Source organism: Ammospiza caudacuta, chromosome 15 (genome assembly GCF_027887145.1).
Source record: "Ammospiza caudacuta isolate bAmmCau1 chromosome 15, bAmmCau1.pri, whole genome shotgun sequence".
Classification (NCBI taxonomy): Eukaryota; Metazoa; Chordata; class Aves; order Passeriformes; family Passerellidae; genus Ammospiza; species Ammospiza caudacuta.
In genome coordinates this window covers 4,683,821-4,697,547 of record NC_080607.1, presented here as the reverse complement: position 1 = coordinate 4,697,547, position 13,727 = coordinate 4,683,821, and the positions used below count along the sequence as shown (strand labels likewise).

General features: G+C 49.8%; 1 protein-coding gene across 1 annotated transcript in view; it reads right to left on the bottom strand.

Moving 5' to 3' along the window:
• Positions 1-2,842: 2,842 nt before the first annotated feature.
• CHD6 (chromodomain helicase DNA binding protein 6) overlaps positions 2,843-13,727 on the bottom strand; it is a 101,054-nt gene continuing 90,169 nt past the window's right edge. Inside the window, exons 32-37 of the mRNA XM_058814436.1 lie at positions 13,560-13,708; positions 13,086-13,292; positions 12,009-12,455; positions 11,176-11,364; positions 9,317-9,436; positions 2,843-6,184 (exon numbers count right to left, since the gene is read on the bottom strand). Coding sequence (XP_058670419.1) covers positions 5,294-6,184; positions 9,317-9,436; positions 11,176-11,364; positions 12,009-12,455; positions 13,086-13,292; positions 13,560-13,708 — 2,003 coding nt within the window. The 3' untranslated portion in view covers positions 2,843-5,293. The remainder of the gene's footprint in view (positions 6,185-9,316; positions 9,437-11,175; positions 11,365-12,008; positions 12,456-13,085; positions 13,293-13,559; positions 13,709-13,727) is intronic.

The following is a 13,727-nucleotide window of genomic DNA, read 5'->3' as shown; positions in this document are numbered from 1 at the left end:
CGTTCCGGCCCCGGCCCCGCCGCACCCGCTCACTCGGCAGCCCCTGCCCTGCCCCGGCCTCCGTCCGACCCCACTCGCAGATCCTGGGGTTGGTTTTCTTGAAAATGCCCTTCTACAAAGCGCAGGGATCAGCTTGTGGGATCCGCAGGCTGGTAGGGCCAGTCCCTTACCGAGAATCAGATCAGCTCCGTGCTTTCCAAAACATTAGTCTCCATAAAAACCAGCCTTAATCCAACATCTAAATCTATGTGGAAAAAGATTGGCCATAAGAGCATGGAAAACTGCCTGTCATAAGCAGACAGGAAATGTACTTCGTTTAGGATTTCATACTGAGGCTTTGGGGCCCACAGGCTTATTTATTCCTTTTGGAGAGATGTCTTCCTCAAGGTGAGCCAAGCTTTGTTCTTCGTGCATCTCTTCTTCTATCAGAAATCTCTGTCCTTTTCTGGAGGGGAAAAAAAGTCACTGGCAGGTTTTCATTTAAAAATTCATTTTTCCAAAGAGTATAGGCAATTCCTGTACAATGTCTCCCTGTGCTATAGCATGACCAGCTGAGAAACTTGACAACCAAGGCTTGGCAGGAGCCCAGAGAGAGAGGCTGGAGCATCTGCCATGGCTCTCACTCCCCTCAGCTGCTCCTGCAGCAGGTCCACGACTGCTGTTTCTTGAAACCCTCTGAAGGCTCATGCTGGGCTTGCCTGAACTGATGTGTTCAGGCAGGCTGGGACAGAGTTCCAAGTTAAACCAGTAACGTCACATCCCATCCAGACCACTGGCAAATGGAGCCAGGTAGTGGTGCTGTATGGAGTTGTTAATGAATTAAAATCCCACTGGAGGAAGAACAAGGCCACATGGGGAGTGGGACTGATCTTCTGCTGGGCTGAAGATCTTGCATTGTTTTATACCTCTTGAGGTGCAACCTTGATTCTTCAGGAATTAGTGTCACCTATGGCACTGCACGTATAGTCTTCAGCCACCCCTGTGAGCACCATGAAACAACCAGCATCCCAAAAAGCCACATGGGAGGGTGAGGATGATGTTCCTAGGCCTGCTGTCCAAATGTACAGGGCACACTGTGCAGATTGATGGGAACGGAACTGAGAGAGAAGCTGGATTTCTCTCCCCTCCACTTTTCCAGAGCTGCTGCTCTGCAGCACTGGCAGCACTTTCCTGGCAGCACTTTCCTGGCAGCACTGCCTGCCTGACTGGTGCTCATGGTCGAGCACGGGTGCCATGGGCAGCTGGGCACTGCCCATGGGCGTGAAGCATGTGGGGACTCTAACTGAAGTGTAGTGCCCAGAAAGTGCTTTGAGGATGTAAAATGTGAGGAGATTCTTCACATTTGATCTTGTCACTCAGCCCATGCTCCAGAGCCCTGAGGCTGAAGTGGCTCCTAAAGAGGAGAGGAGAAAAACTGCACTGAAAAGCTTAAGTTTCAATAAAAAACAGATGTCATTCGAGAAACTGCCTTCTGCTCACTGCTGGGCACGGTTTCCAACCGCAAATCCTTTCTTGTAACTGTCAAGAGCCCAGAGTTGGGAACATCTGCACCTGGGGTAAGTAAAGCTCCCCCAACCATGGCTCAGTCCTGAGGAAAATTCTTCCTCCCCTTTTTGTGATCATAAAGGGAATTAGAGATCCTGTCTAAATGTATTATGAGACTTCTGTGTGTCTGTCAGATGAAAACCAGGCAAAGACAGCAGGGATGTGCAGCTGTGCCTGTTTTACTCCCTCTCCAGGAAAGGGCACCTGTATCCTGTAAAGCATAACAGGGAGCAGGTTGTGCCCACAGTGCCCATCCTGCACCACACCCACTCACTGCCACCAGCAGGCAGCAAACCTTGGCTGAAGAGACAGAGACACTGCAGCCACTACGGATGTGACAGCCCAAAGCTCCTCCATGGCTCTCCTGCTGCAACTTCTGCCAGCAAATATCCTGCATCATGGATGCCGAGGTGCAAGGATGATGCAGTGTGCGGAGCCAGATTTTAAAGAGAGACTCTGGAACTGGAAATTCACAGTTCACACTACCATTTTGCCAGTCTTTTCTGCAGGACACTTTTCTCTTTTTCTTCCCCAAAGGAGCAACAAAATACCAGGACAAGGTGCTTACACAGGGCAGGTGGAGCAGTAAAAGCACTGGTTTTACTCTGTGTCCTTTTTCCTGGATCTTGGAAGAATGGAGCTGGTCCTGCATATCATTCTGATGAAACAATGATGAATGCCTGCTTTGCTAAAGCCTGAGATCCTTATACAGAGATTTAGGACAAGCATTTCACAAAACTTGGAGGTGCAGAAAGTGCAGGGAGAGGAGCCCAGCACCCCCAGTGCACATGCCAAGGGGTGTAACTGCTTGTACGGTGGGGTGTGTGTGATGGCTGTGGCGGTCTCTGGGCTTCCACCCACCCTTGTGGAAAGAGCAGGTCAGCAGAGAGCCCTTGTGCATCCTGTGCTTTAAACTGTCCCTGGAGCTCGGGCTGCTCCTGGCATCTTGCAAACCATGTGGAACAGGAGTTCCCTCAGGCTGGAGTTCAGCCAGGGTGCTGTGGGAGCTGCAGGCTCGGCCCCTGACAGCGAGCAGCAGAGTAACACAGGGCACCAGGAGCAGCCTAGAGCAGCAACCATGCTGCTGTTTCCAACAGCTTCTCATGGGATTATGCTGAGAAAAAGGCAAGTCACGTTTATCACTGAGTCAGGTGAATTAAACATTCACATATATTTGCTGAAAAAAATTATATACATCTGTAGCAAGGCTCTCCCAAGTCTGAAAGATAAGCATCATCTAGTCACTAAATTAAAAAAATAAAAATCTGACTTTTAAATATTTTTCTTTTTATCCATGTTCAAGAGCACAGACAGTTTATTTTGTTAGCACATTTTGTGAAGGATGTATGTGTGTGAATAGCCATGAAAACCAGTGAAAATTTGGCGTTTGTTAGGGACATGATGGAAAAGAAGAAGCAGCCACTTAACGCCTTACAGTCTAAATAATCCACAGAGTATATCGGGTTGCAAAAGGGTCACAAAGTAGCAAAGAGAAGCCTAAACACCCAGAGACGTAGCATACATGTCTGCTAAGGAAGAACAAGGTATAGAGCATGCTGGCTAATTAAATAAATTTCACTTTAGACCCTGTTCCTTATGCGTGTAACCCTGGAAAAATCATCCCATAACAAGAAATGGACTCGGAAGAGATTTCTGTATCCATTCACAGTAAGGCTTTGAAGATATATGAAGTTTTATAGCATTTGTATTTTAAGGATTTAGGGCAAGTACATGTTCTTCCACTGAATAAAAACAAAGTTAGTACTTAAAAGGTTCAAAAATATATCAGTCGTGACTTTTTTTTACATAAATAAATTATATTGATTTTGGATTTAACAGCTGAAAAAACCCTTTCTGCTTCCACTGGAGGCAAAAACTGAACAAAATGTTAGTTAAATAGAGATAGCAGCATTTCTAAGAAATCTGTCGATAGTGATACAGTATCTATGCTACAAGAATGTTATTAAATAGAACACAATTATTGGGGGGGAGGAGGATTGCATTATGATTAGCTAAATCCTTTAAAAAATCATCCAATCCAGTAAACTGGGAATAAATTCTGCGAAAATATAAACCAGCTGTTTTTTTTGACCACGGGTAACAGACTTCTTTGAGATGCTAATTTTAACATGTACATAATTTATAATCCCAAATGTATAAAAGACAATGACAAAAAGCATCATAAATAAATAATGCAAACTGAAATAGTTATGTCAAAACATTTGGACCATCCGATAAATTAGCAAAACTGCAACAGAAAAAAAAAGTAAAAAATACAGTAAATTGTGACAACCAAGTGTGAAACTGATGAGTAGCACACTCCAACTCCCTCCCCGCCTGCCCTTCACTCACTGCTGCACCACTGTGGCTTTATTCAATTCTCAGACCATGAGCTGCAAGTAAGAACCTCAAGAGAAAGAAGAATTAAAGGAGTGAGGGGAAGGAGAAATCAGAAGAGTTGCCTGTGGAGGAGTCTCAGTACCCAGAGCTGGAGCAGGGGGCTGGCAGCATTAAAACCCGTCCATTTGAAATGCAGATGCTGAAATCATTTGGAGGACTGGAAATACTGTTCAACAGCAAACGGAATGGGAAGAAGCCAAAGTCATCTCTTCACAGTCCACCACTAGAAGTAAGAAACTCAGGCTCTGAAAGTCTCAAGGGTCCTTCTCAGAGGACTCCCCAAGGAGGGAAGCTGGCCTACAGCCTTCTCCGTGTTTGCTGAAAGAACACCACTTCTGGGGTAAGGAGTGGGAAATATAAAAACTCAGAAAGCCTAAGTGTTCATATAAGAGCATTAAAAATGGTGTGGTCTGTTCATGGCTGGAAAAAATACCTTCAGAGCACCTGTAATGCCATAGCTGAGAACTAACGCCAGAGAGGAGAACTGAAGACAAGCAGAATGATGAAGGAACTGGCTGCTACAGATACAGTAACCCCAGAAAAGTCATGCAAGTGTGCAAAACCTTTCCAGCTCAAGCTGGAAAGTTCTTGTAACTACCAAGGAAAGGGCAACTAAATTCCACATAACATAAAACCAAACGTTGGTTTTAAAAAACACAAAAGAATGTCTACATTGTTTTTTCACTCTCTGCAGTTTGTCTCCAAACCTTTGAGGTGGGGTGATCAAGAAATTATATCACTACCAGTTTATGCTTTTCCTTTCAAAGAAATGAATATATGCATTTTCAATTATTAGTTATATACTTCTGTCTATACTACTATTCTAGTAACCATGATAAAATAGGGAAATACTTTAAATCAAAAATACACATTAGCACTTACTATAGCTGTGCTTTTAGCCCAAATATAGGCTTTTTCGTTCAGTGTCGCTGTAGACAGAAATACCTTGTCTGTGTGTTAGACCAAGAGATAAACACTTTTCTTTTGCTTTTGTTTTTTTGCTGCTTTTTCTTCTCAAAGGAGTGAGCAATTTGCGGGGGGTGACCAAGTACTGGATTTGCTATTGTCAGCTGGGATGATTGACTGGAAAAACAGAATGAGAATTCGGTGCCTCCCATACTAGCTAGACAACACTGTTTATCTAATAAAGTGGCAAGACCCTGCAACTATTAACATGTAGTATGTCACCAGTTTTTTCTGACAGGGAATTAGGTAGATAGTATTACTCATGGAAACACAGGTTTATGAAGGTGGAGCAGGGTGGGAGGGGAAGTAACAAAGAGTTTATGGGATAAGAAACTCACAAGCCACAATCTTTTTGTGTTTTTCTTTCAATGAAACAAAAGGTCTAATCGGTATCGTGAGCTGCTTGGCGCTCCTCCTCTGTTGGTCCGTCCTGCTCCTTCTCTGCCGCCGCTGGCGGGCTCTGCTGCACACAGTTTTGACTGTTTGCAGCTTCTTTTTCCGGCAGTGAGACAGTTTCTGGCTCTGGATTTGCCAATTCCCCTTTCGCTTTCTTCCTCTTCCGCTTCTGGCTCTCCAGGTTGGCCGCCTCCGAGTGTCTGGTTTGCTGGATGCCAGGCAGCGCCATGCCGATGCCAGGGGAAAGGAACATGGAGGGATAGATCAGTCCAGGAGACATCCCAGGGATAAGAAATGGGTTAAAAGCTACAGGACTACTGGTAGTTATTGCGGATTCTGTCTGATTAGAAAATGAACTAGGACCAGGCTTATCTTCAGCGAGAGGTTCCTTTTTCCCATCCTGGCTGCCCTGTTTCTCCTCATTGGCTTTCTCGGCGCTGGCCGTGCCACCTTTCGTTGTGCTTGTTAACGAAGTCGGAGCAGTGGCGGTGCAAGTTGTGGTCATCGGGGAGTTGAGGAGCCCTCCCACACCGAACATCTGGGGTACGGTCGCCATGCCTGGGAGCATCATGGGCAACATGCTCAGGGTGCTCTTCACATCCTCACCGGAGGGCACTGCTGCAAAGCCAGCAGGAAACCCAACCAGCCCGGTCAGAGGGATCCCTTGCATATTTCTCATGTTCTGAAGTCCCACTAGATCCATCCCTGCAATTAGTCCGTTCATGAACAGTGGTCCCATTCCAGAAGAAGAATCTGCTACAACACCAGGGCCTTTAAGGAGCTCATTCCGGGGCCTCCTCCCTCTCCGGCGCGGCCCAGTGTCCCGGAGCACAGGCTCGGTGAGGATGCGATTGAATTTGTTTTCGGGTAAGTAGCCCTGAAAATGAGACATAACAGAGAACACCCAACAGTTACTACTGCAGCGAGGGGAATCTGGCTTGTCCGTGCCCACATCTGTGTCCCAGATGGTGATGGCACAGGAATATTTGCCTACATGATATGGAATTTGAGAGGTACACACAACTTTTCCCCAAGAGATGCTGCCAAATGCAAAACACCCTTATTCTGCCCTGGCAGGATCCTGCACTCTAATGCTCAGGGAGGGGAGGAGGAAACATGTTTTTACCCTGTTTTTCACCCCAACCCTCAGCACCAGCTGCTCACAGCATGAGAAGCACCAGGGCAGTATGGTGTCAGCTGCCCATTCAGCTCCCTGCCCAGCTCTAATTGTGCCTTCAGCAACAGGTGAAAAAATCCTCTTTGAGATGGGAAGGGCCAAATTTTCAATGCTCTGCAGGACAGCAAAGCTCATGGGATGACATAGAGAGTGGGCGTGCTGACTGAGGAGTTCCTGGTCAGAGCTTCGCAGAAATGCCAGGGAGCATTCAGAAAGGTCTTCTGACAGAAGAGACATAGGACCAAAACCCAGCAGCCAGAAGTGGGTGAGACCATCTGGTTACACAGAGCAGTGCAGGGGGATCCACAGCACAACTTAACACTCCCTTTTTCAGCATTCTCAACACAGACATTTAAACATTTCCATTTGTGGTTCCCTTGCGTATCAATATCCACCACTCTTTGAACCATTTTGAATAATAAATTTAGGTAGGAAAAATATTTCCTGTTGACACCTGTAGTGCAGAAACGTGAATTAGATGTGCCTGGCAGTCTGCTCAGCACAGCACCTGCCAAAGGAGGGAGAACCTTCTGGGAGCATCTCCCACTGGGATGTGGGAGAAGCTACACAGGGCTATGAGTGTCCCCAGGCTCTGTGGGCCAGCCAGCCCCAGCTCCTGCTGGCCTGAGTGCCCAGAGCCACTGGCCATCCTTCTGCATCCCTTCCCTGCCAGGATGGGTAAGCATTCTCCAAAAGCTCAGTGTCCATGGGGTGGGAATGATCATGGGATGCAGCCATTGGAACAGGGCACAGGAGAGGTGCCCGGGCAGCGCCAGGCACACAGCGGTTTCTGTGGCAAAGGGATTGTCCCCTCAAGTCAGGGGAAGGAAGAGCTGTCAGCTCACCCGGGGCTGGCTGCAGAGGTGGGGCCCTGATGCCAGCCTGGACGTGGAGCCATTTCCTGGGCACTGGGACAGATCATGCCAAATCTCCAGAGACAAGGAAAAACCAATTTGAGAGCAGTACAAACCTCTAAGATTCACCAACAGATTCACCCTCCAGCCCTCTGCAAGGTTGTCACACAAACCACTGCAGGCCAAAAGCAGGCAGTAGGTGAGAGGGACTGCAGGGAGAAATCTGGCTCAGGCCAGCCCGTGGGGCAGGGCAGGAAGATCTGGCAGTGCCGGGCAGGCCAGAGGGGAGAGGCTCCTCACAGGCTCTGCCCCACAGCAGGGCAGGGACTGGTGGATGGACAGAGTGGGTGAATGTGGCACAGGAGACTCCGTCCTGCCCCTCTCCCTGCCTGTGCCTGACCCTTCAGGCCTGGTGACCTGTAGGGCTTTCGGTGGCCCATGGGCTGCACAGGCAGAGCTCACAGGAGCTGATGAAAACTATCAACTATAGAGGTGTTTTTGAAAATTTGACCCATGAGAATGTTTTGTCCACACCCTTCTGTCCAGCTCCTAGGGCATTCCTCTTGCCCCGGCACCCTGAGCATGCCCAGGCTCTGCAGCCAGGCAGGCTGAGCCTGCTCCTGGGGCCTGGCCCCTCTGTGGCCACGGGGCTGGCGCTGGCACGGCCCAACCTCCCGCTCTGCAGCCATGCCCTCCCACACACCCAGCCCAGCGCCTGCCTCGCAGCTCCCAGGTCCTCACTGGAGAAAGGTTGTGGGGATGGGGAGGGGAAAAAAAAAGATGACATGATACAGATTTCTCCAAAAGCTCTAACTTACTGAAAGCTTAACAATGTCAGCCCAGTCAGCTGCAACAGCATACTCCAAGTTTGCATCAAGCCACCTTGGCAATTCCTTCAATGCTGGTGCCGTGGCTCCCCCTAACTATAAAACACAGCAGAAGGATGACCTCTATTGCAGAGAGAGTTATGTAAAATAATACAAAAAATATGATTACACTTCCCCTAACTTCTTGCTTCGGGCTGCAATTTGGCTGGGGTGGAGACTCTTGCCTTGCTACACTTGCCTTTCTGCAGGATTTGATGTGTGCCTGCTGCCTCCAGACACACAGCTCAGGGAGGAAAGGCAGGTTCAGCCTCTGTGGCCCACCTCACTGCCCTCTCAGGTACCAGTGATGGGGACAGAGCTTCTGTAAAAGCTGTATTTAGAACTGGAAAAGTCTCCAGCTCACCCAGAAAAGGCCAAGCATGGGGGCAACAAAGGGGAACACAGATGTGGCTGAAACAACCTTTCTGCTTCACTCTTTAGTTCTGCTTTTAGATGGGATTAATGTCACATCACCTTCTGACCTTGTACAGTCCTGGGTGTGTTTAAGAACTAATTTTGGTGCAAAGTAATCTTGAACACCCCTTTCTTATTCAGAGAAGTGAACCTCAGTGCCCTGGAGATTAAACTGCAGACAAGTAAATCCAAGCTCTGTGCTCAGAAAGCAAGAAAAAGCCCTTCCAACCCTCGACTTTCTACACGGCCAGCAGCGGGATGGGTATTGGTGTGCTCTAGCCTGTACCTCATAAGGAGGAACAAACCAAAGGTACTTGCGTGGCAATGGTACAAATTGTGGCATACTGCAATGAACTCAAGGGGAACAATCAAATCTAGTTTGGAAAGCACATGACACAGCTGTGCTGAGCGTGGCTTTAAAGCCAAAGGCTGTATCCCATTGCCACTGAGAGGTCTATGCCCCCTGGCAAGGGATGACACTCCTACATCCCTTACTTCACGCAGACAGTCACTTATTTCACTGGTCTGCATGTCCCTGGGCACACATGTGTCACAGGATAATGTAGATTAGAGACCTCTTCCAGACTTTTGTCTCATCCATAGGCTTCTCTGTATTAAATCTCCCCTAGAGGTGAGCTCAAAGTCTGCTAAGCCTTTTGGGACACTGAGGGCAGAGCACAGAACAGGCCTTTGCTTACCCGCCGTCCGGTACCCTTATGTACCACCGGCACCCGCTCCTCTCCCGTCAGAGAGCTAATGTCCAGTTTGTTGGGGTCCTTGCAGCGCTGCCTCCTCTGCTTGGGCTTGTCTGAAAAATTCTGGAGTGCAAACAAGACAATGTTAATGAGACTAGATGGCTTAATGAGCCTGGCTGGCTACAAGCCCTGCAGGAGAGCAGCATGGATGGGCTCCCAAGGGACAGAGAATCCCTGCAGTCTGGGGCAGGAGTAGCACCAGCAGCACAAACGGGTCCCTGCCACAGGACTAGCTCTCAAATAAGCAAAACTGATTTTTGTAGATATAGCCTCCAGTGCACCCCACTTAGAGCGCCCTAGCCCTTTCTAACTCTCCTCCACTCCTGACACTGCAGCTTCTTACACATGCACCTGTAAACAGGACACTGCATACACCCAGTAAAGAGAGAACAGGTCTGTGTGTGCCACTTGTGTCACTCTCATACAGCCACCTGCTTCTCACCACCTATTTTCACCACAGAGATGCTGCACCATGTTTCTTTGGGATCAGAGCCCTCTGGAACTGCAACCTACTGAGTTACAGCCAAGTCACTGCACACCCCCTGTCAATGTGCCGGCAGGGATGGAGCATTATAACCAACAACCCAGAAAACACAGATTCCTGAGAGTCAGAAAAAAGCCTTGAGTGCAGTTCATCCTTTGAACTGAACTACTGCAGTACCCCAAAGCCTCTCTCAATCCATCCTACATGGACAGAAGAAATCCTGCAGGGCTGGCCTGAGGCACTGTGGCTTTCTGGGAGCAAGAGCTTCACCAGAGGCACAGTCAGACTGGACAGGCTCCAGTACCTCCCTGGAAGGCAAGGGTGTTGGGAAGGAGTGGGAAGACACCTCCACACCTGCTCCAGTGAGGTCCTAGCCCTGGGCACACAGCTGGACGTGTCTCTGAAGTTTGAAAAGCAAACACCATCCTGCTGAGCAGATGTTGGGCTCCTCAGCTCTCATCTCTAACAAGCTTTAAAACACTCATGTCTTGCCTGTACTTCAAGCTCCAGGAAATTCCAGCCTCAGGCACATGATCCTCCAGGACCAAGATGCAGAGTATTTTCTGTTTTACCACATTTCTTCCTGCTTTGTTTCATGGTCTGTGCTCTGCCTACCACATGGTCAAACAGCCTAAATAAGCTGAAACCTGTAGCAAAGCAACTTGTGAAACCAAGAGCTGGAGGTTTATGAGAGAGCAGGAAGAATCAGACAGACTGTGCACCTCACTCTGAGCCACTGCTTTCTGAGAGCATCCATGGCCACATGGCCACAGCCTGTCAGCCTCCAACACAGCCTCTTCAGTGTGGCTCTTAAAGAGAGCAGGTTTTCTCTTGCCTGGGAGCCTTATTTAGTACAACAGCACTGCCTATAATGACCACAGGTGAAAAAGAACAACATGGACAGACCTTGAACACCTCAAATCCATTTTCTCATTTCTGTCCCCATCCATCCCTGGCCCTTCTAGAACACATTGTGCATTGGGCAGAGAGATGCACTGCAGCTGGAGAACCGACCTTGGGTAACAGGGCTCAGCTCCCAGAGGATGCCAGACAGGTCCGTGCCCAGCGAACCCTAAGGGTACTGACAGTCCCCCGTCTGGGCATGTTTGTGTTCTGGGGGAAAGGAGAGGAGTTCTCCAGCAGCAAGTGCTGTACAGGGGAACAGTGCTCACCTCTTGAACATGTCATGAATCCCTGAACAGCCCCAATGAACACCACAAACCATGTTACAAGAAAGAACATAACACAAAGGGCAACGCACAAGGCAGGCACACACACACACACCACACACACACGTGCCACTGAAGGCCACCCTTACTGTGCCAAAGCTGGGGACATCGAGTGTGTAGTCAGACTGCTGCCGGAGCCAGTCAAGGAGACTCTTATTCGGGACAGCCTTCTCTTGGCTGCCTGCAGCTGGGACTGGCTGTGGAGTTGAGGTAGCAGCAACTGGCCCATCAGGGAGGGGACTGTTCTGAGGGGGCTGTGGCTGCTCTTCCTGAACGTCCTGCCATGGAAGGAGGATCAGGGACAGCCCATCAGCAACTGCAGTGATGCATGTGCACCCCGAGAAGCCCAGCTCCCAAAGCAGGTCATCTGCTCCCATCACACACACTAATCCAGATACTCCCAGTGCCTGTTCCTTAAATCACCACCCACCACCACATTACATTTCCACTCCATCCCCAGCACTAGTGGTAGGGAAGGCACAGAGAGCTGAGATATGCTTCTGAACTCACAAGGAAACACTCCAATCACCAGGAAGACCAACTTCCCCTCAGATCACTCCTAAAAGTGGTCTAGGGATGCTGGCCTTGCTCTATTCTTTGAGTGGATCCCAGGATAGAAGGAGAAAGGGTGTACTAGGATCTTGTCTTCCTTGTCTTCTCTAAACCTAAACACTCCCTGAGGTGGAACAGCTGCTTTTAATAATGTTTAAAAGGATTCAGACACTCCAGAGTGCTGTAAACCAGAGGGATAACTTCCTTTCCTCCCTGTAGTATCTACTCCTGCCTGGTCCTGCACAAACCAAACTGTCCTGGAGGAAGCAGTGCAGTGTATGGACAGCAGAATTTGGAGGGGGGCAGCTGGGCCATGAAACAAATTGCTGACTCCACTGGGTTCATGTGAAAGTGGGGAGCATCAACCCACCTGCAGCCTGTTTGGAAGAGGCCTCTCCTTCAAGAAGATGAGGTCCATCCCTTCAACATTTTTCCTCCTGCCCCGTCTCCTCCTCATGGCAGCATCATCTCTTCGGAGGCTGCCATTTACAATCTGTCCAGTGACAGGATGGATTAACCCTGCCTGTAGGATGCCAGACAAGTCCATGCCCAGGGAGCTCTGGAGGGCATTCACGGTCCCCAGTTTGGGCATGTTTGTGTTCAGGGGGAAAGGAGAGGAGCTCCCTGGGGACCCATCAGAGCCTCTGGACAAGTCCACCGCTGCCTCGCGCCAGCCGTTCAGCACAATGGGAGGATGGACGTGGGCTGCTGCCAGCTGCTCCAGGCTCCTCTGTTTGGCATCTCTCTCCATCTCAAATTCATAGGGTCTCCTGTGCTTCCGCTCATCTTTTGCAAAGGCAGGGCTCAGGAAACCTTCCTGTGTGTACCAAAGGCACAGAGGGTTACAGGTGCTCCCACCCTGCCCAGCGACCACAGCTCCTCACACCAGCACTGAGCTAACAGCCATCCCTGCCTCTCCAAGGAGCCTGAGGGATGTCCCTTCTGGGGGCATATCATATCTCTTTCCCAGTGCAGGGGTGATGCAGGACACACTCAGATATCTCAAGGTGTTATAACCATGCTCTGCCAGCTGCTGGGGCCCCAGGCCATCAGCTCCCGTCTGTCCAATGTGACTGTTGGGGACTGGGGCACTGGGACTTGGGAGCTGGGGACTCGACAAGGCAGTGCTCCTTGCACCCCTTCCTTTGGGATACCAGTGGGATGCCCCCTCTGACCATGTCAGCCGCTCCAGTGCTGACTCTGGAAGCACCTTCAGAGCCACAGGAGCTGTGGAGCTGCCAACAGCAGCTGCCTTCCAAGGAGGGGGACAGGGCTGAGAGCATGGGGCACCCACCAGGAGCTACCGCCAGGGGACCAGGTGGCTTAAGCCATGTGTTATACACCCCAACTGGCACCAAGGGGCCACACGTGGGAAACTCCTGAGTACTTCTGGGCAATGTCTCACCCCAGAGTCCTGAGCCTTTCACTGCCTGAGAGCCCCCCTCACCTTTTGTACCCGTGACATTAAGACCCCATTATTGAAGGTGGGATTGGGGGCTTCTGACTCGGCAAAGCTGCTCCTGCTGCCGGTGCTGCCGGCCATGGCTGGGGCTGTCAGCAGGCTCTGTGCCTCAAACTGCTGGCTGGAGGAAGGCCACTTGCCCTTCAGGATGGCGTGGCAGATGTTGTCAATGCGGTTGATGATCACACGGTCCTGCAAACAGAATTGGATGGAGGCAACCGAAAACTGCAATGAGCGACCCATGTACAACAACAGCTCAGGACTAAAGTCAAGCCCAGCCCAGGTGATCTCAGCTCAGCAGGGAACTGCTTTGGGGGCAAGCATCTCCACGGCACCTCAGCCAGAGCATCCAATGGGGTGTGCAGAGGAGCAGGAGGCAGAGCTGGAGCTGTGTGAGCTACTGCTGGCCAGGGCTACCCAGAAACACTTTGATACAAACTGTGTTCATGTTAACCTCACCTTAGGCCACTCAGAGAAGGAGTAAAGTGTCTTTTCCTGCAGCAGCTGGGCAATGGTTGGTGCCCGGGCATCCTGAAGATCATCAATCTCCCCGGGCAGGACAGAAGCAGAATTCTTGTTCTCCTCCTCCAAGTACTTCTCTGGACCATCTAAAAAAGCAATGGAGAG